Below are 27,368 nucleotides of genomic sequence, written 5' to 3' on the forward strand. Positions count from 1 at the left end.
GAAACATTGAAAAGTAAGCATTGCATGATTATTTCGAATTTATTCATGAATTATTACTGGCAAACTAATCTTGGTTCTGACTCAATAAGGCAAAGCAGGAAATTGCTTGGTTTTTAAGCATTTTTGAATTCATTTATTTTTGAGTGTAGGTATAATTAATTTTTTTTTCCATCGGCGCACATCAAATCGTACAACGCGCAAATTAACTAAAATTACAAACAATCACTCGCCATGCCACGAATTTCTGGTCCTGGAGCACATGAAGAACAAAAACGCTGGCACAAATAAAGGGAGAGTAATATCTCTTCAGGCGATGAAACGTGCTGAGAACTATAATCAACTGAAATCAACTGAATCGCGTTTAGAAATGTTCCCGGAGAGCGAATTTTTTTTTTATTGTCTTCATTTTTGAGATTTTTAGCCTTAGGCTAGTTCATCTCTTTGGAGAGCGAGAAAACCATCACAATCACACACTCAAAAACCGTCCGGGAGGCAGAGCACCAACCGCTAATCAGCCAAAAGTAGCCGAAACCGATCAAAGCAACCACACGCACTAAACAGAGAGCTAACTCAGCGCACACATCTGAATCCGACGGGCATTCACTCATTCACTCTCCTTACTGATCTAGATCTTTTCAACGCATCCGGATATAATTACCCATCTCTAATTTGGATTGATAGAATACAGGGATAAAGGATAGATTTATGGGCTATCTACTCCATAACAAATCACGCAATATAGAAACACAACTCAAATACAGTATCTCACTGCTAATCCGACAAATTTGTGGCCGGTTGGTTCGATAATCGTACTGTCAAAACCATGCAAATTAACGTTACCAACCAAACAATGTAAAAAGCACTCCACAAGAGCTCCACGGATTATCGATTCGTTGAATTAACGAAAGCCGGATTAGCGGGGGGATACTATACACTCATCCACAATGGTTATAGGATCGAAACCGACCGATCGTTATGTTTTAATCTTTATTGACCTAACAATGTTAACGGTAACACGCATATCGCACACAAACTTGCAGCACTGTAATATCTTACTGTAGTACGGATCGTCCACTAATGAATACAGGTTGGCAGGTTCACCTTGAAGAATACGTTCAGCTCGATCAGGCTGGACACGGTCAGGAAGGCAATGTACATTGATGTACACGTAAGTCCAACCTTCCAGTCCAGTTTGAAGCGGTTGGACCAAAAGGCGATATATAATCCACAGAGCGTCGATAACAGCGATATCGCCGAGTAGGTTAAACCAGTTGAGTTCAGTGCAACCTGTTATCCAACATGAAAAAATGCAAATTAATTTATGACCAAAACGGCTATAAAACTTCAGACTGAGAGCTCTTACCCAATTGTTACCAGCAACGGCTGGGAACGCTAACGCTTTGATAAGCCATGGCAGCCCAAGACACAGGAGGATGTCAAAGGTATTCGACCCGATGGAATTACTGATACCCATCTCGCCATGACCCTGGTTGGTGACTATAATACTGGATACCGCTTCCGGTACACTTGTACCGGCGGCCAGGAACGTTAAACCCATCACAGAATCCGGAATGTCCATTGTGTCACCTGTGGGAAAAAAATATTCAAATACCAAAAATCCATACAAGAATAAATTAAGACCTTACCTACAACGGTGATAAGGAATGCTACGAAGTAGGACGTAATACCGATCCAGAAAATACATATAAAGAACGTGACGGTGCGCAGCTTGGGATACCGTCGGCAGTCGGGAATGGTGGCCCACAGGAAGAATGTAATCGGCCAACGACAGATGTAGGCAAATGTGTTTTCGTCACGACGGTTCCACGGAGTTGATGCTAGTTCTGTGCAGAATTAAAGCTTGCGTTAGTAATGTCAAATTGAAGGCACGATGTAGCACACGGTACAAACCATACTCTTCGAAGCTGTCTTCGCTGGCTTCACTGTCGCATGTGTGGCCGTTCTGCCCATTTTGGTTGCCCTTGGAAACTCCGTTGTTTTGCCCATTCGACAGAAGGGGTGCGATTTCCGTAACTTCTGTGTACGGTCTGACGCAAGATTTCCGGCGGAATGTTCGCGACATGAATCGGTTGATACTATCGTTGCAGATCATCGCTAGAGTGGAGGAAAAAGATGTTTTTATTGGCGACAAGTGTTTCGATTGGAATTAGTCTATAGACACAAACTGTATTATAAACGTCATACATGGTAGCTATCGACAGTTGCGTAACAATCACCGGTGATCGCATATGTTACTGTTCAGAACGCCCTGAGATCAGCTAGAAGGCTATATATATTTTTATATACCTACGTCAGGAAAATGCGGGATTTTTAGCACTCCGAATACGGTGGGTCAAAAAACTTTACGCCGACTACGAAGCCTCCGGAAAACGTGTAACGGCAAGTTTTCAATGGCATAACTTAGCATTTCTGAACAAATTTTGAAAAATGTGGTACCTCTAGAAGTCCTAGGGTCTGTAAATTATTTAAGATAAAATGTAAAAGATTGAAAATAGGGTTGTCTACTTTTTTAAAAGTGAAAAGAGTCGTTCAAATTTTATTAAAGGTGTGTTCATGGGTTTTGCAAGTGGCTTAAGATCTATAATTAAGATTATTGGAATACAGTCATGGTTCCTAAATATGGATCAAGGAGACAACGGAACAGTCCTTGAAAGATCTGGAAAATCCTTAAAAGTGGCCGATCCACGAACCTGATCCTAGAGCTTCGTGTTTTTTTTTTTGAAAATATTAGGAACTGTGGTAAGATAAGAAAGAATTTGGGTCGTGACATCAACATGAACCCTGATGGGCATGAGACCATCCTCTGGAAGATCCGGAACATCCGTAAAAGTAGACAATCCATGAAAGTGATCCTAGGGCTCCACGGTTTTTCTTTAAATCATTAGGAAATGTGATATGAGATAAAATTTGGGGTCGTAACATAAACAAGGCCCCAGATGGCCATCGAACCGTCCTTTGGAAGATCCGGAAAATCCGTAAAAGTAAACAATCCACGAAACTGATCACCACGGTTTTTTTAATCAATAGGAACTGTGATATAAGATAGAATTTGGGGTCGTAACATAAACATGGACCCAGATGACCATCGAACCGTCCTTTGGAAGATCCGGAACATCCGTAAAATAATCAATCTATGAAACTGATCCTAGAGCTCTGTGGTTTTTCGAAAATACTTGACACTGTCATACATAAATGGTACCTAGAACGCCATCGGACCTCCGGAAGATCTGGAACATCCTTAAAAATTGTCAATCCACAAAACTGATCGTAGAGCTCCACGGTTTTTTTTTTTTTTAAGAATTTGGAACTGTGTTATAAGAAATAATTTGGGGTCATGACATAATCATGGACTTGGATGGCCATGGGACCGTCGTCTGGAAGATCTGGAACATCCTTAAAATGGTCAATCCATAAAGCTGATCCGAGAGTTCCACGGTTTTTTTCAAAAAGCAATGGATTCGTCGTCGGATGAAGAAGAGGCGCTTTTGTTAGTTTCTTTGCAAGTAGAGGAAAATGCGTTGAAGTATTTTGGCAATTTTCTTCATTTTAGTAGTATTTGTTTACAGTTTTATTTGATATTACAGATTTCTTACCACTGGTGATCACGAAAGTTTGTCAATCTTTAGAAAAAATTACAAAACTTAACTTCCCCTGCATGACATCAGAAAAAATTTGCAGATCTTCGGGAAATTTCATAGACAGAACATCAGAAGTTCGCATAACTTCCGATAAATTTGCAAAACTTCAAAGAAAGTTTGTATATCTACAGATAAATTTGCAGAACTTCAGGAGAATTCATAGATCATCAAAAACTTTGCAGAATTTCAAAGAGGTTCACAGAACTTCATAAATGTTGATAGACATCAGAGAAAATTTCAAAACATAAGAGAAGCTCACAGAACTTCAGGAAAGTTTGCAGATTATCAAAGAAATCCAAGCTAAAGACGAGGCTCGGTAGCTCAGTGGTTACCGTTTCTGCTTACTGAGCAGAAGGTCGGGAGTTCAATCCCAGGCCCGTCCCCTTCCTTGCAATTTTTCACTTTGCCTTATTCTATACCCACTAGATTTTATTGAAAACAAATTCTTCTTTAACACCGATCGCATCACTTACCACAGTGTGGGTCCTGATCTAAAAATAGAAATTGGATGAGTGCGCGCGTGTGTGTGTGTGTGTGTGTGTGTGTGTGTGTGTGTGTGTGTGTGTGTGTGTGTGTGTGTGTGTGTGTGTGTGTGTGTGTGTGTGTGTGTGTGTGTGTGTGTGTGTGTGTGTGTGTGTGTGTGTGTGTGTGTGTGTGTGTGTGTGTGTGTGTGTTTGTGTTTGTGTATTATAATCGCTCTACCACAAAAACGATCCCTGCGTGTGCGTGCAACCTTTCCCCACATCCAACATCCCAGTGATTTCTCGTGGAAGCGCAGAGGAGTATCACGTCAGCACATTCCTTTCCATTCCCTAGTTGACCTGCATTCGGACACGGCTGGCGCTGGTATTGCTAAATATTAGATCTCCAGTTCTTACACATTGAGGATGAATGTTAGTCCCAAACATCATCTGTTGGTTCTCTTTGTAATTGCAGCTGATCTGGTAATAACAGAGCAGCAACCGTGGGCGGTCAATCTGATATCAAAGAAATCCAAGCTGAAGATTGAAAAACATATCTTCAAAAGAATTATGTGAAAGTTCAAGGAATTTCATAGAATACCCAGGAATTTCGTAGAACTTCAGGGAAAAATGTTAAGAACTTCATACCTGTGGCGTATTGAGCTGTTGAATATTTCCAGAATGATCATGCTGAAGTCTTGGGTGTTTACGATAATTTCTTTTCGAAGGACTTTGAACTCTCGGACAGTCTCTTGAGTTCGCTCTTAGTATTATCCCGATATTTCAGATGAATTATCTCAGGAAAAAAAATAGTTCTGCTAAATGCTTCTCCGGAACTCACCTTTGAATTCATTTGTCATACTCCTAAAAAAAATCAATGGAATTATTCTCAGAACTGAATTTACTGCTAAAATCTCTTTGGATTTTTTCCTTTCCTTGGAATTCAACTTACAGTTTCTAAATTCTCCTTATAAATAAATGTAGTGCTACTTACATATTCCTTAGATTTAGCATAGCATATGCAATTGTACAAATCGTGGGTGGTCAACTAAACTCACAAATACCTTAGATTTCTCCTTCGGAAGCTTATTTGAAGGGCAGTGAGTTTATAGCAGTTTACCGATCTTTGTACAAGTTGAGCGAATTCCAAGTAGAGCAAGGAATTTTGTAGGAGTTCTTGGAACTACATAGAACTCTGTAGAATTTGGAGAATTTCGGGGGAATTCAGGGAGTTTTGTAGATGGGAATATTGTAGAAGTTCCAATGATAGTCTGAGATCTTGATCAAATTTCAGGAAGCAGTAAATTAAATTTACAAGTTCAAACATCTTTGAAAAAAAAATAGCTTCGAACCAATTCTATTAAGGTTTCCGTTTTCGCCATTTTGTATCACATGAAAATCACTTTCGGTACAAAAACCGCGCTTCTTCGGCGGCAAAAATGCTGTAGACAGCGAATCGAAAGCGGTGGTTTAAGCGCTTTCGAGTTAAAAACTGTATTCTGGCTAATTATAAACATTTCTGCCCATTATTCTAAATTATAGCCCTTAAGCCACTTGCAAAACTCATAAACACACCTTCAAAAAAACGTGTAACTCCCTCTTTTTACTTTAAAAAAATGTAGGCGACCCTATTTCCAATATTTTACTTTAACTATTTGTTTTATATTACTTCTGCGTGAAGTCAACGATTTACATAGTTGAAGATACTAATTTCAAATAACAGACTAGGGTGGTAATTTTTATACGATAGATGAAGAGATGAAAGTATAGAGTTGATAGTTCCGTTAGAGTACGGCAGTGTGAAATTGTTTATATAGAGTAGAAAGCGAGCAAGGACAACTTTTATGAATGAAGGTACAAATCGGTTTGATCATCTCTCTTTACCAAACTCCCCCGTTGGAGAGGGATGGTGAGGGGTATTGATCTGTCATTGCTCGAAGCCCAACAAACATTGAATGTTTAATAAGAGCTTATTCAGGCGAAAACAAGCTTCTTCAGCTAAAAAATAGCTTATTCAGCTGTTGAACAACTGAAATTGTTTGTTGGGAAGGAAGCACCTACCCTACTCGTGTCCCCTCGAGATCGTCAAGTCAACGATGACAGGAGCACATACCGGGGTAGAGGTAACAATAGCTGCAATTTCCAAACCTACGACTGGATGCTTTCCTTCAAATAACAACTTGAGTGCGGTAAAAATCGGTAGAACTGTTTCATCGGAAGAACTGTGATCATCTCTTTTTGCCAGTGGTGGCGGGAGGAAATACCCTTCACCAACCCTCTCCAACGGAGGAGTTTGGAAAAGAGAGATGATCAAACAGATTTGTACCTTCATTCATAAAAGTTATCCTTGCTCGCTTTCTACTCTATATAAACAATTTTACACTGCCGTACTCTAACGGAACTATCAACTCTATACTTTCATCTCCTCATCTATCGTATAAAAATTACCACTCTAGTCTGTTAGTCTTTTGATATAAGAATCAGTTGAAAAGGACGAGGAAATCAATTCAATCAAACGCACTTTTCGTCGAGTTGCATATGTTTGAGTTTCAGGAAACTTAATTTTGCATGCCTTGTTTGTTTACGTTCCATGATTTACGTCAAAGCTGAATTACGTCTCGTGTAAAAACCATAATTTCTAAGTGTGTAGGAATTCAAGAGACACCTTTTTTTTTAATTCATTAAAAAATGACTAAGTAATGCCATTGCAAACTTGCCGTTACACGCATTTTGGAGGCATTGTATTCGGAGTTTTAATGAAGTTCCGAGAACTTCAGGATAATTTTTAAACTTTTATGTTAGTTCCATTAACATGAGAACAAATGCGGGAACCCTCAAGAATGAAAATTTCTTGGAGTTTATATGAATTTAACTTTGAAAACTTGAGGATAGTCCCAAAGACTTCAAGAACGTCCAGAACTTCACCCAAGTTTCAAGATCTTACAGATAAGTGCCGATAGAGTTCAGACAAATTTGAAGAAAATCAATGAAGATCTAAGAGCTTCAGGGCCGTCCCATTTACTTCAGGAAGGTTGCTGAAACCTAACAGTAGCTGTCAAAACAAATGTCGAGTTCAAATGTTTAAAAGGAGGTTCGTAGCTTCGAGCAGTTCTGAAAACTCAGACCGTTAGAATCAGGAAAATTGCAGGATTTTTAGGGAAGTTCTGAGAACTTCAGATAAATTTCAAGAACCTTAAGGCAGTTCCATTGAATTCCAGAACGCAGATGTATCAAAAATTACTGAGAGCATCAGAGAAGTTTAGAGAAATAAAGAAACATTTTGAAAACTTGACTGACGTTGCGAGAAATTGTCGGAAATTCAGAATAGGTCGGGAAGTTTATAGAAACGTTTAGGGCAGTTTTTTTTTAATTCAGCCATTCCATTCCACTTCTCAGAATTTCGTAATTTTATTTTAGTTTTGTTCCTTATCTCAAAATATGAGACCCGTATTTATTTTTCATTAGGGTGACCATTTCTACCTGATATTCCACCAAACTTATTTCTGATCGACAAGAAATTCATTTTGACAAACATTTACTCGACAATCAGTTGATCAACAACAGAGTGAATTTCAAACTGCTTTCCTCAATACAAATTAAATATGACAATTTTTAATGTATGTAATATACACAGTTCGAAAAAGTAGTGTAAATTTCTGTTCACTATGATGCACATAAATGGAGCGTCACATATAATATAAGTTTACATTATATACCATGTAAAGTTCTGAGACATTTCATGCAATGTAGCAAATATTGTATACAAAAGCCCATTGTTGGAAACAACATTGTTTACAAGTTGCTCGGTTGCGTGAAATGAAATACAAGTTTACGTGAATGAATGTTTACATCACTATTAACATTCAGAATTTTTATCTGTGTACAAGAAAGCTGAAGTATTTTTTATTATCTAGTTCAAGGTTGTACAATAAAATTACAATAAGACAGCCCATCAACAAAGAACCTGAATCAAAGAATGAAACACAAAAACATCCGTCTATAAAATCTGATTGGTGCAATCGAAGATAGACAGTATAATAACCAACCACATAGCATCAGCTGATTGTAGCCTTAACATATTCACTTCCAGATCCATGTCAAGGAAAGGAGGTCTGCAAAAGCGGAACTAGCCACCTCTTTCATCCGTTTGCTACTAAATGATACATCAAATACCACGTCACATTCGATTTTGGGTTCAGAATAGAATAAAACAGACAACAAATTGCCAGACCATCTCTCACTGATATGGATTTCAGAGCCCATAAATTTAATTCTTGGTCACTAATTTCGCAAAAACCGGCGTAATCTAAAACACAATGCGAGATAAAGCTCTCTGTCTTGCTCCAAGACGGTCGCGCGCCACTTGGTGGAAATGAAAATATAGAGACGTCAAGTTCATTGCCATCGTATCGCGCCGCCCGAGATATCAAAATGCACCTTTTCCGACCCACATACAATGTAAACCGCTTTTTGGATAGAGTTCATAATTCAGTCGCGGTGGGAAATACAACTCATTCCGTGATAATAAATCACTAAAACGTCCACCGTTTCTATCCTGACCGGGGGAATGCTTGAATAAGATGCAAGATTTCTGATAACGGTAACATCCAAGTGTTTGTTCCGTGCATCGTTCTGTTCAAATAGTACCTACTACGATGCATTGTCCAGGAAAAGGAATTTCATTTAAATAACTGCACGCAGATACCTCTCGAGTTTCACGTGAAAACACTATTTGAACAAGATTTTCTGATGCAAACTCGTTGTTGATAAGGAAAGATCCGGTTAATTCACAACTAACACACACGGTTTCCATAGATGGTCAAATGAATCCAAAAATGTCATACTCACCAGTGATGTAGAAAACGTAGGCCGATACCAATACCGCCGCTTCGTACCACATAACTTTGCCATCGCTGAGAACCGTAATCAATCCGATGACGGCTATCCCGTACATCATCGAGTCCCGCGTGACGGGCCACCATCGCAGTTGAACGACCTGGAAAATGAAAATGAATCTTGAATTGACCTTCTATGCTGCAGTATAGAAATTCTCCTATTTGGGATCACATATGTTTTGTATTGATAAAAATTGATTCTGCCTAAAAGGAATCCAGAAGCGGATCAAGGGGATTTCAATCTTTACCCCCCATGGGTAATATGCAGAACATTACTAGGGTAAATGTAGGTAATGTCGGCCTACATGTCCCTAATTTGGGCCCATCGCTAAAAGTCTGCTATTTATCAATTTTATCTAGATGAACGCGTTATTGGGACGTTACTTATGGATATTTTTGGTTGCTATTAAAAAATTTAGTTGATTGCTGAATTTATGTATGGGCCCAAATTAGGGACACTTAGGCCGACATTACCTGCATTTCCCCTATATACCCATTTTACGCTTATGCTTATGTTAACTAGCGCAGATTATTTTTCTGCTGGCAATCAGCATGAAGTAAGTATTTTAACTAATCGTTTCCGTTTACTAAAGTTTACGATTTACATAGTTGAAGATGCTTAAAGTCAATATCAGACTTAAAGTGTACATTTTATACGATAGATGAGGAAATGAGGATGTTAAAGTATAGAGTTGATAGTTCCGTTATAGCACGACAGTGTGAAAATTTTATATAGAAAGTAAAAAGCGGGAAAAGGACAATTTTGAGGAAATGATAGCAGATGGCAACTTGAGTATGAAACAATCGATAGAACTGTCCACACATCGTGGATAGCGTAAGATGCACTCCCGGGGCAAGATAACTATGCAAATTTAGAATGCAAGGTAAAGGGTAAAGGGAATGCTCGACCCGATCCGAACTTTCCTCAAAATTGTCCTTTGTTCGCTTTCTACTATCTTTATACAATGTTCACACTGCCGTACTATAACGAATCTATCAACTCTGTAATTTCATCTCCTCATCTATCGTATAAAATGTCCACTTTAAGTCTGATGAGCATCTCCAAATATGAAGTAAGTGTTGGCACAATGCGAGCAAGTTGATTGTGATGAAACGCAAAATTTAAGGAAAATTCAGGAGTGCCGGAAACTGTCGTGCTGATAAAAATCCACTGCGGAAATCTATTTATATCATGCTAAATTAGTGAACGTGCGACTTTCCTCATTTTAGAATTACAATTGAGAATAAATAGATATTCATAGATTACATCTGCTTAGTATTTTCCCTTTGTGCATTCCATGTTCATTAGGCTGTCCCATTTTTCAGCAATGTTCTCAAATGTATGCTCCCCATCCATAATTCACTTTCTGTATGCATGTAGTCTCTGTTGAGAAAATCAGTTCATTTACTCAACACCTCAGTGTTCACTCGGCTGTCGATAGAAGCAGGCAACTCGATGTGTGTCACACGATCGTCTGTTTACTCGTGTTTGTTCGTGATGAGTGTGTGAGTGTTGACCACGTTTTGCGTCCATTGCTGCAATGGTAGCGCTTTGTGCCCCGTTGAGTTTTCGCCTTGCACTAAAATTTACATAGATGATTCCACATATACAGTGCTTTCCCTATTTTGTTAGCCCCTTCTCAAATTTTAGGCTGACAAAAACTGGAAACTGACAAAATCAGGAAAAAAATTCCTATTATGTTTTGATCAAAACTATTACAGAATAATGAAATCCTTATAGGGTACGGGGTGCTATGGGATAATATGACCAACAGCGCTTATTTACGTATTTTTCAAAACAAATTTAATAAAGTTTCACCCATAATTACTAGAAGAGCTGCAGAACAGTCATCTGGGAAATTGTTTATATCAATATTTAATATTACGAGAAAAAACGCTGTTGGTCTTATGACGCCAGGGTGCGTTTTACCCCACCTTGTCCTACATATGGCTATTATTTGTAAAAATTCTTCTAAACCATCAAAGAATTATTGAATCAATTTTCCTTTGACGATATTGAAAAATGTATTAACATTCAAAGCAGAGAAAACTCAGACCTGTATTGAAGTTGGCACGGGGTGGTATCCAGTAGTTGCCTAGTGTAGCTCCACTAAAGCCCATTCCTTACTCTCCTCTACTCTGCCTGGATCCTCCCGGGACCACGCTAAAGCGACTACTTCTCATACTCTCAGTGCTATCTGGCGTTGCTAGATTGCTGCTCCTCTCTCCATTCCAACGACATTCTCCACGTTAAGGACGGGCATCTCCCTTCGCACTGTCTCGCACCTAGGATAGTCGAAGACCACATGCTCCGGCGTTTCATCCACGTTGCCACACTCCGGACAGAGGGGTGACGCTGCGTGTCCATACCGATGCAGGTATTTCCTGAGGCAGCCGTGGCCAGACAGGAACTGCGTCCGGTGGTGGTTGACTTCTGCGTGTTTTCTGTTCACCTAGGTCGAAAAAATCGGTAATAACCGATGTGTACATCTAGCGTTGTCCACCGTGTTCCACTCCTATTGCCACTTTGCCAAATACTCCGCTTTCACTTCTTTCCGTACTCTACCGACTTCTCTCCGACTGTAGCACTCGCTGTCCACCGCCGGGTGATGCAGATATGGATCATTCCGGCGATAGCGCATACTGCTTCCGATGAGATGGTTCTGTACGGGCTCGCATGGCCATGATCCGGAACATACTGCTCAGTTATTCAGCATGATTCTAGCTAAATATTGTGTTGATGGCCTTCCAAGCATTTCCACAGACATATTCGACGTGGCAGTTGAAGTTTTAGCTGGTCATCGATCATCACTCCCAAATATTTCAACACGCGCTTCGAGGCAAAGGCGTGCGTTCGGACCAAGGATGGAGCCTTGTGGAACTCCCGTTGTGATCCTAATCGATCTCTGTCCCATATCTGTCTCGTAGACCAGAACCAGGCTCTGGAAGTAACTCCTTAGAATCCTGCACAGGTAGTCAGGGACCCTCATTCTATGCAGCGCTTTGGCAATGGCTTTTTAGCTGCGTATGTTCATTTTACCCCCGCTTCCCCTAGCATTCACATTGTAGCGAAGTGTAAAAATAACAATTATTCATAGCGTAGAGTTTGAAAATCCATGTTTAAAAACTTAAAAAATTAATGAACTCTGCAGGCTGACAAAATCGGGAAAAAAGCAGATAGAATCGGGAGAGCACTGTATTCGGTGCCAAAACCAAAGAAAATCATTTTTCATAACAAAACTCCCTCATTGGGGCTCAGGGGACAATTTAATTCAAGTTTCGTCCGAAAAATCCATGGCTGCACAACTTATATTGTTGCCGATATTTCAGTGTTTAACGATTCACTTGCTGCGAAATTGTTTGGAGATTAGCTTGCATGCAAGTTGCACCACTAAGTTTAAATCATAGTATTTACGTAAAATCATAGATTGGCCAAAGAACGGTGAAATTACTGTGAAAGTGCACCCAGGAATTCCACGCGATTTTCGAAGATGAAATCTCAGTAAATCATCCATACACGGAACGATAGTGACACGTAAAAACCAATGATTTTCATATACAATTGCGCTATTGGAAAATCCTATTAAACGTATTTTTTCCGAGGGGGACGACTCTATCTACGATGCAGAAAAGATTGTGTTTTGCTGTGGCTATCTGCACGTACGCTGAGTAGATAGAAGGAAGATTTATGTCGATTTTGGAGATTTCCTGCAAAAGATGAAACGCGATGCAAGTAGATATGAGAAATGAAAGATGATTTCTCGCCTAACTTTTCAAAAGGTCCTAAGTAACAAATGTAAACAAATCGAGTTTATAAATGCACATTGTAACATTTGTACCTATGAACATTATGCACACACACACACATTCAGATTAATGTTCAATTGAGAAAATTCTAAATTAACAAAACGTCTGAAGTCCAAATTTGCATTAACGATGTTTCACTGTTACATAAGACGTTTGACTATGTTCATCAAGGCAAACGTCTGAAGTATCAGAAAAACCAAAACAATGCAGATTTGTACTTCGGTCCTTTGTGTTTATACGATTAAACGTCTAAAATGTTCAAACAAACCAAAACAATGTGATTGTGCACATCGGAATTTTCATGTCAAGCATTTTTCTACTATTTCCGCGAGGGAGGGGGGGGGAGGCCATACATATCCACGGCCCATAAAAATTTTAAAAATTTTATATGGACAATTGTCTACGCATGGGGAGGGGGGGGGTCAATAATACCGAAAAGCTGTCTACGTAGTTAATGAACAGCCCCTAAAATAATACTGTTATCAAATAAAAAGCAGCTCACGCGACCACCAACGATCGACCAAAACAATCTGTGGGCAGTGTTGCGATATACCGTTAAAAAAAAAGTTGATGCATTGTCCAATACTCATATTGTTCGTTTAACTCGTATAACTTAAATTATGCACTCATAATGCTTAAAAACAAACAAATAATGTTGAAAACATAAATGACCTATGTAACTGTGATTATAACAAAACGTCCTATATAACATGTCCAATGTACACCTGACAAGAGCAAAATGTCCTATGTAACATTTTTCACGTTTTCATAGAAAAAAATGTATGAAACGGGTAGATTATAATTTCAATTTCAATTTTACTATCGCATTTTACTATTAAAGGTCTTAAAAATGTCAAAAGTTGATTTGGTTTAAAATAGTATCAAAAAAGATTTTGTCAATCTTCAACCTCGTTTTTCTCGAAAAGAGTAAAATGTTATATAGGACCTTTTGAAAAGTTAGGCGAGATTTTTCGAAGATTGATTTGCTAGTGTGAGATTTTTTGAGCATCTAGAATTGAGATTTAGATGTGTCGCTCCCCTCGTTTTTTTCCAGGTTTCTAAGACATGTGGCTCCGAAATATGTGTCTTAAATGATGGTCATATGAAAAACATTGACACATAACTTTCATTGGATTTTTCAAACCGATATCTTCATTGGACAATTAAATTTAAAGGATTTCACCAATAGCGATTACGTGAAGTTTTACTTCAGTGTAGATTGAATTTATAAGGCTCTATGAACATATGCTTTAAAGCATTCGTAAATCACTCACAAGGCGTCCTAAGTTGATTTATAAGATTCCATCCATTCAAGATCTCTGATTTTGACACAAAATCTCTGAGTATGATCGAGAAGGTAGAGGCTAATGATTTTATTGATATAATAGACTTCAGACTCAGCCCATAAGATTGACATCGGCCTTACAATACTTGATCCATAATGGTATGTTTACATATGTGCTTATATAATGCAAAATTGGTGCATTGTTATCAAGTTTGTGCCAAAATTGATGCGCCAATGGTAATCAGCACTGAAAAACTGTTTACATTAGTAATCCCATATAAGATTCGCGGAGGCCTCCCTTAGCTCAGTCGCTAAAGGCGCAGCTACAAAGCAAGACCATGCTGGAGGTGGCTGGGTTCGATTCCCGGTCCGGTCTAGGAATTTTTCGGGTTGGAAAATTTCTCGACTTCCCTGGGCAATAGAGTATGATTGTACTTGCCACACAATTATACTAATGCAAAAATGGTACAGGCATCGAAAGCTCTCAATTAATAACTGTGGAAGTGCATCTAACACTAAGTTGAGAGCACGCAATAAGCTAATAATGCCATACGCAATAAGCTTGAAATGCGAATAAGAAGAAGAAGATTCGCGGAAACGGCCATTGTGATCCAATCGAGCAGCGAAAACTGTCAACCAAACTAGCATTCTAATAAGTAATCGTGGGGAAATAAATTCAAACTAAAAGTAAATATGTATTATAGCAGTAAAATGCGTATGACGTAAGGGAGTTTTATGTATAATTAACAATTATATAATAAATTGTGAATGTATATTTTTTATAGATTTTTCAGTTCGGATAATATTGGTGATTGCATAATGCATAATGGTCCCAAAAATTCAAAAAGTGTGATAAAATGCATAATTCCGTCCTTGTCTGTGGAGCACTTATTGCTTCCTTATTATAAGGAATAAGTGCACTGAAGACACCAAGACGATTCGAAGGAAATTCACACTTTAATGACCCTTTTTAAATAAGTGAAAACGAGCTTATTTGGCCAGTTTGGTGTGAAGTGCGCAATTAAACCATAGAGGTAACTCTAAGACCAGAAGGTCCCGAAGAAACGAGCTACACTTTTTGGCTCAGCTCTGGTACTATTTTCTTTCCCAAGCTTATCGATTCACCCCTCGAAACATAGGAAAATCCACGAACCCCTCATTTTATCTGTCAAAATTTCATAGCGTAGTACTGGAATTTATACTAGAATAGGGTGCGTTAGTCGATTTTGCCAATAGGCTAGTCAAGTAGTGAGCCAATTTAAAATCGTTACTTTCGTATTGATTGTTGATTAAACTGTACGCAAAGTTTCTGCTTTTTTTAACAATATAACTTAATTATTTAGCAAAATACAATTGCTTGTGCTCGAAGTTGTACTGTCAGAAAGCATTAAATTTGAACTAGATAGCACCAAATAATTATTATTGTAACATACACTACACGAATGCATAGAACCCACTAGGGAAAAATCCGACGGCAGTCCGACATTTTTTTGCGAAGTTCAGGGTTTTCTGGAAACCGGTAAAAACTCCCATTTTTACAATTCGTTGCAGTTCCACGACCGCGGTTAGGGCAAAACGTGGCAAAACTAGTGCACCAGTTCACTGAGAATTCAAACAGACTCATACCGTAGACAACGATAAAGTTACGCTCAAAGCTGGAACATTTTGCTCCGCGGCAAGTGTTGGCAACTTTTGTAAACAAAACATATCACGTTGCCAAATCGTCTGATAATATTTCCGCAAATCTCTGTATATAGGATTACTATTTCACATCATGCGATTACCATGAGATTCCAACAGCCGATTATTTCTGCAATTTGTTTTGCTGGGATTCAGTTAAACATTTGCAGAGACTCAGCTAACAAATTACATTTTGCTGAGATATCAGCTAACAAACAGATATTTTGCAGAGATATCAGCAAAAGGAAATGCCGAGGTAATCGGCTGTTGAAGATTTTACCGACCTAGATTAAGTGTGTTCATACGTCTGATCGAAGTGTTTAACCACTTGATTATTCATATGCACAACCACATTTATTTTAAGTGTATTTCACCATGGTTCAATGTGTTCTACACGTTGATTTCTAGTGTTTCAAACTTTGAAATGATGATAATCTCTCTCTATCAATTTAAGGGTATTGCACATTGAATCACATTACTGCTCAAAACAGATGGATTTGAAGGGTTTTGCATTTCAATGCGATGTGAAGGTACACATAGAAAACATGAGTTGTGACTTCATCCTTATCAACCAGCCTCATATATGAGAACAACCGTGGCCCAGTGAGATCAAACGAAGACAACGGCAGCAGCCACACAGCAACAGTCCAGGATCCCAAAGCAGACCCATTAAAAAAGGCATGTGTAAGCTCTGCCCTCTGGCAGCCTTGTTTCTATATTTGTCGATTCAATTTTGGAGTCGGAATAGTAGAAGTCGATAAAGTAGAATATTGTAGAACATTGAACTATGATGTGCTAAGCTATTGAAATCACCATGTGAGGCACATAGACTCCAAGTGTGTCACAAATAGTGTTGAGGTATGGTTCACAGCATAAGATTCACACATGAAATGGATGTTTATCACAATATGTGGAAAATTAAGTATGAGTGGCCTAGTCGGGAAGGCACAGTTTTACCACAGACAAACAAAAATTACGCTTAAGAGAAAATTCTTCAAAAAATATCGTCAAGCGTATTTGCATGCTTTCTAGCACCGACATTCCCAAGCATTGACGTGCAACCGGAGCATTCCTCGTTCATGCAATTTTTAAACCAGTTGCTTTTCCCTCGTTCTGTCAACACGTCAGCTGTGTTGAACATAAACAAAACAGATGCAAGTCAGTGATGTCGGTTCTGCCGGCGCCGGTGGTGTAGTGGTAAGCGTGACTGCTTTCTAACACCCCAATGGGTCTGGGTTCATTTCCAGCCGAGGTCGGTGGGATTTTTCTGAGGCATAAAAATCTCTGGTCACGTCTTCCTTCGGAAGGGAAGTAAAGCCGTTGGTCCCGGTCCATGTGTGTTGAATGGGTGCGATATCCTACGCAGGTGTGGAAGCTGCCTTCCTGCACATTCAGTTGCCGTCAATGACTGGTGACAGGCACTAGATTGCGAAACAGAGACCGACGTTAAATAAAAAAAAAAAAAGGTGTCGGTTCTACCTAATTCTAAAGAATTGATTGAATTTTGCAGAAATGCAGATCCATAGGAGATATTTACAGAAACGCAGTATTTTTTGGGATTTATTTTGTTTGTGCCCAATAAATAAATAAATAAATAATGATGTATTGTAACTGGTAATGTCTTGTTCAGACTGCAGTGTTATAACAAGCAAAACGTCATCAAAATAGACTTTTAATAATTAAACAAACAATATTCATCAACTCTGTATTCGTCCGATTGGTATTTGTGTAAGTCGGATGCCTTGGCCATCTTATCATTTTCAAGAGCTGACATCAACTAAATTAACCTGAAAAGGAACTGTTATCACTGATAAGTTAGAAATAAGGTGGCTTGCTAAACGCTTTAGTGGCGACACCAAGACAAACGCGAGGACATTCCCTACTAAAGCCTTATTTGCGAAGAATATGATTGTGAGTGTTATGTCTTGTCTGTGGTTTTACCTTTTACCACGCCGGAGGCAGCGGACTCCATTACGGTGCGAGTATTAGTGTGCTTGCCACGCAATATACAATGTCATGCATTTGGTTGACATATAAAGCTCTCAACTAATATCTGTGAAAGTTTATCTAGAACACTAAGTTGAAAGTTGGCAAATTGCTTGCATAAGAAGCTTAAAAACCTATAAGAAGAAGAAGGCCTTGTAGAGAATTTAGAGTTGCTCCTAACTGAAGTTGTCCAATAAAATCTCTGAAGTTGATTCAAGGTCTATAGATTAAACCTATTAGGTCTATGGAGTCTACATACGAAATATCTTAAGTTATCCCTTTACTTATAAGACCACTGAAGTTAATCCATAGTCACTCACTAATTCGTATGCCCTAAGCAAACAATATTGATCAATAATGCCTCATAACAGAACTGGAAGTGTGAACGAATCAGTGTATCAAAAAGTGAGTCAACATTTTTGATCACCAAGTGATGCTTGTGGATGTGCTTCACACGGGTTTTCTATGTGCACGCACACCAAGCATGCTGCCCATGTAAACTGCAGGTAAAGCTTGGCTTCTACCTCTAGGTGCGCTAGTATTCACAAAAATAAATGGAGCCACTTTTGGGTCCGAAGTTTCATTTCTGTTCTGTGTACAAATGCTAAGTCACTCAAGCTGAATCATAAAACTTACATATGATGTTAATTCATAAGCTCTCTGTAGTTATCCAGTAAGTCGTTCGAGGTTTAGATTCACGAGACTGAAGTTAAAGCATAAGATCACTAAAGTTAACCGTTAGTCCCTTTTGAGTTGAATCGGAAGCCTTCTTATATGTATTACCACATTAAGCCTCTGGACACAGACAAACAGACGTAACACTTCATTCTGGATCATCGTTTGTGCATTTAACGATTGGTTTGAATGTTATCGTTTCCGCGAACTACTCGCCGCAGCGCTGGCATCGGATCACTTTGACGTTTCTATATATTCGGTTTTTCTTGCATGCAACATTGTTTGCGAATCAGCGAGTAATCTTGTTGTCCGCGAAAAGCCCACGAGATGTCGTTACTGCAGCCCTATGTTTGGCGATACTATGTTTTGAAAATAATTTTATTCAAAGTTTTACGTCTGTTTGTCTGTGCTCTGGAGTTGACTCAAGAGTTATTTGAAGGTAACCCAAAAAGCCTCTTGGTTCAGACTGTAAGATCTGGATTTTGGATCCTGATTCTGGAAATGACTTTAGGTCTCCCAAAATTAGGTAATAAATTAGTTGAAATTAGCCCATGAAGCCTCTTGAGATATATATAGATGATATCTGAATCTGGAGTCGACTTTTTAACGAAATTTGCCATGCACTTTGTATTATTTTCGAACGATATCCGCATATTCCTTTTTTATGCACATCAATGTTTCAGACTTTTTTCTTTAGGCCCGAAAATATCGTATTTTTTAATGAATTATTCGTTCCCAATGAGAAATGAAATCTGTAGTGAGTGCGACATTTATAACGAAACTAACTCCATGAAAGTACGAGTCTATTTCATTGCAGAAAACGACGAATGGATTCTTGGTTCAAACGAATGATTTCGTTGTATAAACTAAATTTTACTTTCAGTTTAGAAATCTCTCAATGAACATCTGTAAAAGTGCACAAACAACATAAGTTGAGAGCAGTCGTTTTTTGATTCAATGTGCCGGCATTCTGAGCAGAGTCAACAAATGGCCATAGAAATCCTGACTTGAACTATCACTTCAAATTTTTTAAAGTTCCAATTTCAGGCACTATTTCGAAAACATATATGCTACTCCATGTTTACTGCACTGCATCAAACTTGGGGTAGAAGTTTCATTATTTTATGTCTTGCTCTTGAACTATCGAAGTGATAATCACTGGCGTGCACAGGGTGGGGCAAGGTGGGGGCAATTGCCCCTCGTTTTATAAATAAGATTTTTATTTCCACATTTACAAAATTATTTCTTGATAACTTGATTTGAAGTAAAAATAACTTCATTTCATAAAAGAAGAGCACTGATGAAAACCTTTCATTGCGTCAATTCCTTTGAGATGGTCCCTGAAAATTGCACCACAAAGGTGCATGAAGGGACAAACTTCAATGAATTTTTTTGGGCAAAAAATTGCACCACAGTGGTGCATTCAAAAAAATTCTAGTGTAATTTTTTTTTCAAGGTTTTTAAAGGGTTTAAAGAAGAGGGTAAATTTAGGGTTGAAAAAATTCACCATCGTGGTGGTAAAACGAAGAAAAAGCATTATATTGAATATTTCTGGTGTAAAAATATAATCAAGGTTGTGCATGGAGGGACTAATCAAATTGAAAATTGGAAAAAACGAATCACGCTAAAAATTTGGAGGTGCACATTTAACTGAAAATGTCTGGTGGAAAGTTTGCTACACTATGGTGAATGTAGAAGCAAGGTTTATGTAAAAACACTTCGCTATATATCATAACAATTAAGGCTGGTGAGTTAATGTAGTAACTGGAGCACCTAGGTTAAAATGAAATGTAAATTATTTTGAATTTGGAACAAATAAAGAGTTAAAAAAAAGGTTTATTCATTTTTCTAGTGCATAATTTGTATCGTTCTGATAAATGCAAGCTTCATTGAAAATGTATGGTGGAAAATTTGCAGCATTCTGGTGCATGAAGAGGCAAAGCCTGAAAATTGCATCACAAAAGTGCATTGTGAAACAAACCACTGACAATTTTTTGTGCACCGTTCTGATGAATGGAGGAGCATGCTTTATTGAAAATTTCTGGTGCTAAATTTGCATCGCGAAAAATTCTAGTGAAAAACTTGCACTGGTTTGGTAAATGAAGGAACAAGCTTTATTTAAAATTAAGCTATATTGAAAAATTCTGGTGGAAAATCTGCACCGTTCTGGTGATGGGCAAGCTTTTTGGAAAAAAAAATGTCAGCCACCCACGATTTGTACAATCGCATATGCTATGCTATGCTATGCTATGCTAATTTCAAGCGAATTCCAAGGATAATGTCTAACTCATTGAATTCCAATGTGTTCTGAGAAAAAATCGTGAAGAATTCTAAATTTAATTCCAGTGGACTTCTGAGAAGAATTTTAATAGAGCTCTTAGGAGAGTTCTAAAAATATCCTCAAGAACCTCAAGGATATTGAATTCTGAGGACTGTTCCAAAGGATTTTTGGGGAGTGTTCCAAGAAAATTCTGCATGTAATTTCTAATGAATCTTGCAGATAGTAGGATAGGATGATAATGCAGATAGGATTTTGAGGAAAATTTCAAGGGAGTACCGATAATTTCTAGCTCATTCCAATAAAAAAAATTTTGAGGAAATTCTTCTGAAACTCTAAGGGAATTTCAGTTCCAAGGTGTTCTGAGTAAAAATCAAGAAGAGTTCTGAAAATAATTCCAGAGGACTTCTGAAAAGAATTTCAAAAGAGCTCATAGAGTTCTAAAAATTTCGAAAAGAGCCTCAAGGAATTCTGCGGATGGACTTTTCGCAACTGTTCAAAGTTCAAGTGTCACCCCGACTCCTGGTACTTAGGGACGGTTCATCATCGTCGATGCGATTAAATTGCCAATTTCCGCAGTTTGCATTGAAGAAGATGAACCACCACCGGAGCAAAAATAAATAAAATTAGCTAAATTAAACAGTAGGAAAATAGTGGTCGGTGGACAACACCATCTGCCACGCACTTTGGAGTACTCCCCATCCCCATATTAAATGCACCATAGAAAAAAAAAATGCCCCTCCTTAACAAGATTCCTGTGCACGCTAGTGGTGATAATGAGATCGAACAGACAAGACTTTCACAGAGGTTTGTCCTAATGATCGCCAATGCTTGAAACAAAGGCTTACCATTAGTACTTTTAAATTTGTTATTTAGCTCTAAACCATAAAGCTGTATTTGTAAACATAAGCTGAAAATACCGATTTCAAGAATGATCAGTACCCAATGATTTAAATTTTTCAATATCGTATATACCTAATCCTAATTTTAAGTCTAGAACTTAAGCCAAATCTAAAAAGTAGTGACCTTAAATCTAAACTAAACTAAGCTAAGTTAAACAGAAAACAACATGATCTAGCTAAGCTTAGCCTAGACTAACTGCACATTAGAACCAATGAAAACAAAAAAAACTGACCATATACAAAATATTCATTGCCTCAAAAAAAACCCCTATGCAAAATTTGAGCTCAATCGGACATAATGTGGGGCGGCGCAAAATCGTCAAAGGAAGAACTTTTGACGTAGGACTACGTCTGTGATTTCTAAACAGGTGTACACTTTGTGAAAACCGAAAACAGAATATTTAACAAAATTATGAAAGATTTTAAACGTTAATAACTTTGCTGTCCCTGAACCAATTTCAAAAGTTTTATCACCAATCGATCATAAATATTTCTATGCATCTGCAAGATTTAAAACTTTATCATTTTTTTTTTAATTTCACTATTAAAAATTGCACGAATGTGCAACTGTTCCTATAGTAATTAAAATGAAAGCGTGAAAAGCGATTTCTCTAACATGGATTTCAAAGTTAAATTCCATTCGCAAGCAGCTAACTATCAAGGCTGCCCTCAACCGCTAATCGGATTCATGTCCAATCACCGTGAGTGGTGGTGTCTGGTCGTCAGCATCAGCAGCAGCAGCAGCAGCAGTGCTTTCGACGCGTGGCGTTGAACATTGTTCTCCAGCACACAACGAAAGGCTTCCTGCAAGCAGCGAGCTGCAGCCCACATGAGCATCCATAGAAGGAGGAAGAAGCCGCACCGCTATTGATCGCACTCGGTAGCTCTTCGTGAGTCGCTGTGGACCATCTATGTCAAGCGCGTATAAACAGCGTTAAGAGTATAAACAGAGAGAACCCCGCTAAAAATCCTATTCCTACACAAATCTGCTGCAGTTAACAAATAAGATTTATTATATAAGACCATGTAGTCCTACGTCACCATTGCGTACAACCCCATAGGGCTGTCCCTTGTAGTTTTTTTTATCTGAAAAATCTCTCAAGGTAGGGAGGGATACATGACATTTTGGAAATCGACTTTTTTATGTCTGATGTTAAAATGCGTGAAATGTGTATTGCGTGTATTGCATTAATTGCAGAAAATATTTTAGTAATTTTTAATAAAAAAAAAAACTTTATTTCACTTCATTTACTGCATTCTGGTGACGATAAATTATAAAAAAGCAGAGTTTGGAGGAAGTGCTATACTTATATCAACATGAAGCTTTAGTGCGATAATTTATTAACATGAGAAAGTTCTGAACAGGATAGATTGATAGTTCCGCTAGAGCACGGCAGTGTGAAAATTTAACAGAAGTTGAAATTGAGCGAAGGGCCATTAATGCGACAATAATAATCAAACGCCCACTCCTTTTCCAAGCTCATGCATTAATGGATGAGAGGATTTGAGGTATATCCTCAAATTCACAGGCAAAAGAGTGCACGTTTGACTTGCTCATATACTGTATGCTGCTGTGGAATAGTTCTAGCGATGCGTTTACCGCTACAATCTTTGGAATCACGAGTCATAATTTTGTATGTTTCTGCAACTATTCTGCTGAACTTGTCTGTTGCAGATATTTTGACATTCGACAATTTGTTTACGTTCGATTTTGGCATCAAACCAGGTTACAGGTTAGTTTTTCAATAAAACTGATGCAAGAGACAACTTTTCAACTATTTAGGAGCAGATTTCATCTAGTATTACAAATTGCCAAAGGACACACCTAATCGTGAAAGAATTAGACAAAACCATTCCAGTATAGACAAAGAATAAAATCAGTTCGATTTCAGCCAACATTTGACATATCTTCTAAACAGAGCTGGTGAATAAATTTTCATTCGTCTGAAAGCATACCACAAGTAAGTTGAGTTTAATATGCCTTTGAGCTGACAGTCGACGTCTAAGTGACTAGAAAGCAACCAAAAAAAAAGAAGCATGTCGATCAACCTTCTGAAAAATCCATTAAAATATTATTTTGACGCGCATTTTTCCTGTCATCGTCAACATCAATCACAAGTAACACCTAATAATTAATTTCAATGGGAAAATGAAGTTCAACTGAATTGAAAGAAATCTGTACACAAACATGTAAATTACCCGGAAAATTCGGGAATCCCGAGAAACGAAAATTGTGTCCCCGGGAATGCAATCCCTTCACAGTCAAATAAAATGACTGCACAAATCGACAGTCTCTTTTGACTAAGACACACACTTAGAAATAACTACTTTTACACGAGACGTAATCCACATAGGGCGTAAATCGTGGAACGTAAACAAACATTTCATGTAAAATTAAGTGTTCTCAAACCGAAACATAAGCAACTCGACGAAGAGAACGTATGATTGAATTTATTTTCTCGTTTCTTTCAACTGATCCTTACGTCAAAAGAGCCGCTTACATGTGTCAGTCTCAGGGAACCGAAATTTACATGACTTTTTCGTAGTGTGCAGTCACTGAACTGTAGAAAGGTGATCACGTTGCCAGACAAATTTTAAACTGTCAAATATTGACAAGTATACGATAAAAAGTTGTCATATCTAATCCAAATGCTCTTGCACATGACTTAATCTGTCATGTGGCATTACAAATCGAAGTGATTTATCATCGATTTTCATGTGATTTGCTTTTAGAGACAAAGTGATTTGTCGTTGAAAATTATGTACTGTACAACACCTTTAAATCAAAATGATTATCATTTGAATTGGCACCACTGTTTTCATCCATTGAATTAGATTAGTTTTGCTTTTGGAAGCAAATGTCAAAAACGCACATGCCAAACATTACTCGCGAAGGTGGCAAATCAACAACAAATGAAGTCAAATGAGAGAAGCGATAATTCTTCATTTCAACCCGAAAAAATTTGCATTCTATAGCATGAGTATTATGAAATTGATGCTGTATTCAATAATAGTGTATAATAGAACTTCTATTACAAAACATTGTCAAACTTATCAAATTTATTGCTCCATGTCTCGTCTTGCTTCTATACAAGCCTTGCAATATTGTTCAATATCACTTGGAAACATGTGATCTGGGTATATATGATACTGATCACATAGTAATATGATACATGTCCTTTGGCCATATTCTGGATAACACATATCAAGGCAGGCAATATATTTATTTATACCCATTTTCAGCTAACATGAAATCCAAGGATAAAATAGTTAAACTTAAAGTTATAGATTGTTAATATGAGTATGGTTGACATTTCGAGTTCAGAACACAGCACATCAACAACGATGTGTAATACAATCTAAAATGAAGTAATTTGCTGTTGATTTCATCGTGCTTCGATATGAGCTCTTCCAAAGGATTTGCACATCGAATTGCAATGTTTGGCAAGTAGTGCAAATTCAACAGCAAATCACTTTACATGAACATGATGTTTTTACCGTGTATGTGAGCATGAGCATGATTGACCGCCCACGAAGAAAACCAATAGACTGCTTGGGACTAGCAATCATCCTCAATGTGCAAAAACTGTTGAACTCAAACTAGGCAATACAAGCGCCGGCCGCACCCGAACGCAGGTCAAGGAAGGAATGGGTAGGAATGTGATAACGTGACACTCGTATTGATGGAAGAAGAGAAACCTCTGCACTTCCACGATGAATCACTGGGATTTTGAGTAAGAGGGTTGAGTTTGCAGCAGGGTTAGTTTTGGTAAACGATAAGCTGAATTCATTTCCTAACGATCATATAACACTAACGAGCTTGGGATTGAACCCACGGTCTTCTGCTCAGAAAGCAACAACATTTGCCACTAGGCAAACAAGCTCCGCTTTATCATCGAGTTGCTGTTATTACCATGTAGTCATATTAACAGATAAAACGAATGGCAAATCTTGAATGTGGATGGGTTTGAGATTAGACTCACGATGTTCTGATCAGTAAGCAAACACGGTCGCTCTAAGGCCACCAAACCCTTGATATCACATCATACCGCTATTCGAGTTGTTGTAAACATTCAAAACCAGCACCGACGATGACGAAAAGTATTGCAAAATACACGATAGACAAGTGATTTGACCATGAATATCTTTAATATGAATATTCCTGGGACCACGTTTTTCTGTTCAGTAAGCAAGCCACTGCAAGCGGCGATCTTTCAAATCCGAAAACTAAAAGCTAGGAAAAAGCACTTAGGCCCTCATTAAGTTCCACTTTCAAGCGACGTTATTTTCGATATGAAATACACAATATAAAAAATCATAACGGGCTTCTTAAATAATAAGCTAACGAGCTGGTCTTCTGAAAGCATGTTTATCCTTTTCGAGAAACTTCTCAAATTCGCAAATCTGTCAAATATTGACAAGTATGTGGCAGACAAACTACGACAGAGAAACTGATTAGTCTGAACAAAGCTTTATTGCCTCTGAAAATTACATCTGTTGCAGAAACAATAGAGGAGCCTCTTTGCACCACTAGGGACGCTCGTGATACATGAATGAGTGAGATTAGTCATAGCGAGTTATCCATTTCAACGTATGCTGTTATTTGATACCTAAATGTGGTACGATTACAGGGTCAGCTGGACTAACTGTCACTTTAGCAAATGTTTATAAAGATGTAATGCTCGCATGAATTTTTGTTATCAGTATTTTACAGATATAGTACATATATAACCTTCAACTTGGCTTAGTCAAATTAAAATCGCTCCCTATTTACCATAACTACCAGCCACATTCGACGAGAAAATTCATCACAGCGTTTCACGTACGTACGTGGTACGTTTAAGCTCTGATTTAGGATGGATTTTCCAAGCATTGGTGATAATGTTTATAAATAAATGTTTCATTCACTCGAACTTCTAGAAGATGTAACACGACCGGTGATTTTCTTAAAGCACTTTATAACATCCTCTGTTTTCACCTATGTATATAGATGTTTGAAAAAGGAAACGAATGAAATTCCAAACCCTTCTATCAAGTCAAGCTGACATTTGTATATGCTTTGAAACAAAAATACTTAAACTTGTACTTATTTTAACCTGGATGATGCGGAGACAGACCCCAAAATCGATCCAATTTCGAGCTGCCAAATCGAACCAATATTTTACTATCCCGGTATGAAGAAACGAATACAAGTATTGCTGTCCGTCAACATGAAACATATTCGAGTTCACCGCAAAACATTTTATTTATAAAGTGATGTAGTGAACATGTTATTATGATTTTTCTGATGCATCTTCTTCTTCTTTCCTTTATTTAACGTCGGTCTCTGTTCCGCAATCTAGTGCCAATCACCGACGGACATCACCATTATAGTCCAACAAGACGCCATGAATATTATGGGATAACCCAAAAAAAATTCCCCCGAAGAACCGTTGGGTGTGACGACATGGTAACTCGAGGAGAGCTGTAAAACTGCGATTTTGAGGAGAATTCACACAAGACCAGACGTGCGCTCACATGAATACAAATTGGATTCCGGCAGGAGCACGTAGGTGTAAATTCTGTCAAAATCGTTTATCGGTATCTTTGGCGCACGAAGCTTATTCCTTGCTTGCAGAACGCATCAAAACGATACGCACTATTGAGCACTTTTAAGGACGGTTCAGTTTTATTTACAATAAACTAGAGCTCTTATGTAAAGATTTATTGCTGGCCTTGAAAAGGACCGTTTATTTACCCT

The 27,368-nt window shown here is 38.1% G+C and overlaps 1 protein-coding gene across 1 annotated transcript in view; it reads right to left on the reverse strand.

The window, feature by feature from the left end:
* Window positions 1-973: 973 nt before the first annotated feature.
* Window positions 974-27,368, reverse strand: part of LOC135713725 (sodium/potassium/calcium exchanger 4-like) — a 28,347-nt gene continuing 1,952 nt past the window's right edge. The window contains exons 3-7 of the mRNA XM_065236949.1: window positions 8,969-9,116; window positions 1,912-2,115; window positions 1,647-1,844; window positions 1,364-1,587; window positions 974-1,287 (exon numbers count right to left, since the gene is read on the reverse strand). Coding sequence (XP_065093021.1) covers window positions 1,075-1,287; window positions 1,364-1,587; window positions 1,647-1,844; window positions 1,912-2,115; window positions 8,969-9,116 — 987 coding nt within the window. The 3' untranslated portion in view covers window positions 974-1,074. The remainder of the gene's footprint in view (window positions 1,288-1,363; window positions 1,588-1,646; window positions 1,845-1,911; window positions 2,116-8,968; window positions 9,117-27,368) is intronic.

This window comes from Ochlerotatus camptorhynchus, unplaced genomic scaffold (genome assembly GCF_037179485.1).
Source record: "Ochlerotatus camptorhynchus isolate MF236.1 unplaced genomic scaffold, CSIRO-AGI_Acam_v1.1 ptg000041l, whole genome shotgun sequence".
NCBI lineage: Eukaryota > Metazoa > Arthropoda > Insecta > Diptera > Culicidae > Ochlerotatus > Ochlerotatus camptorhynchus.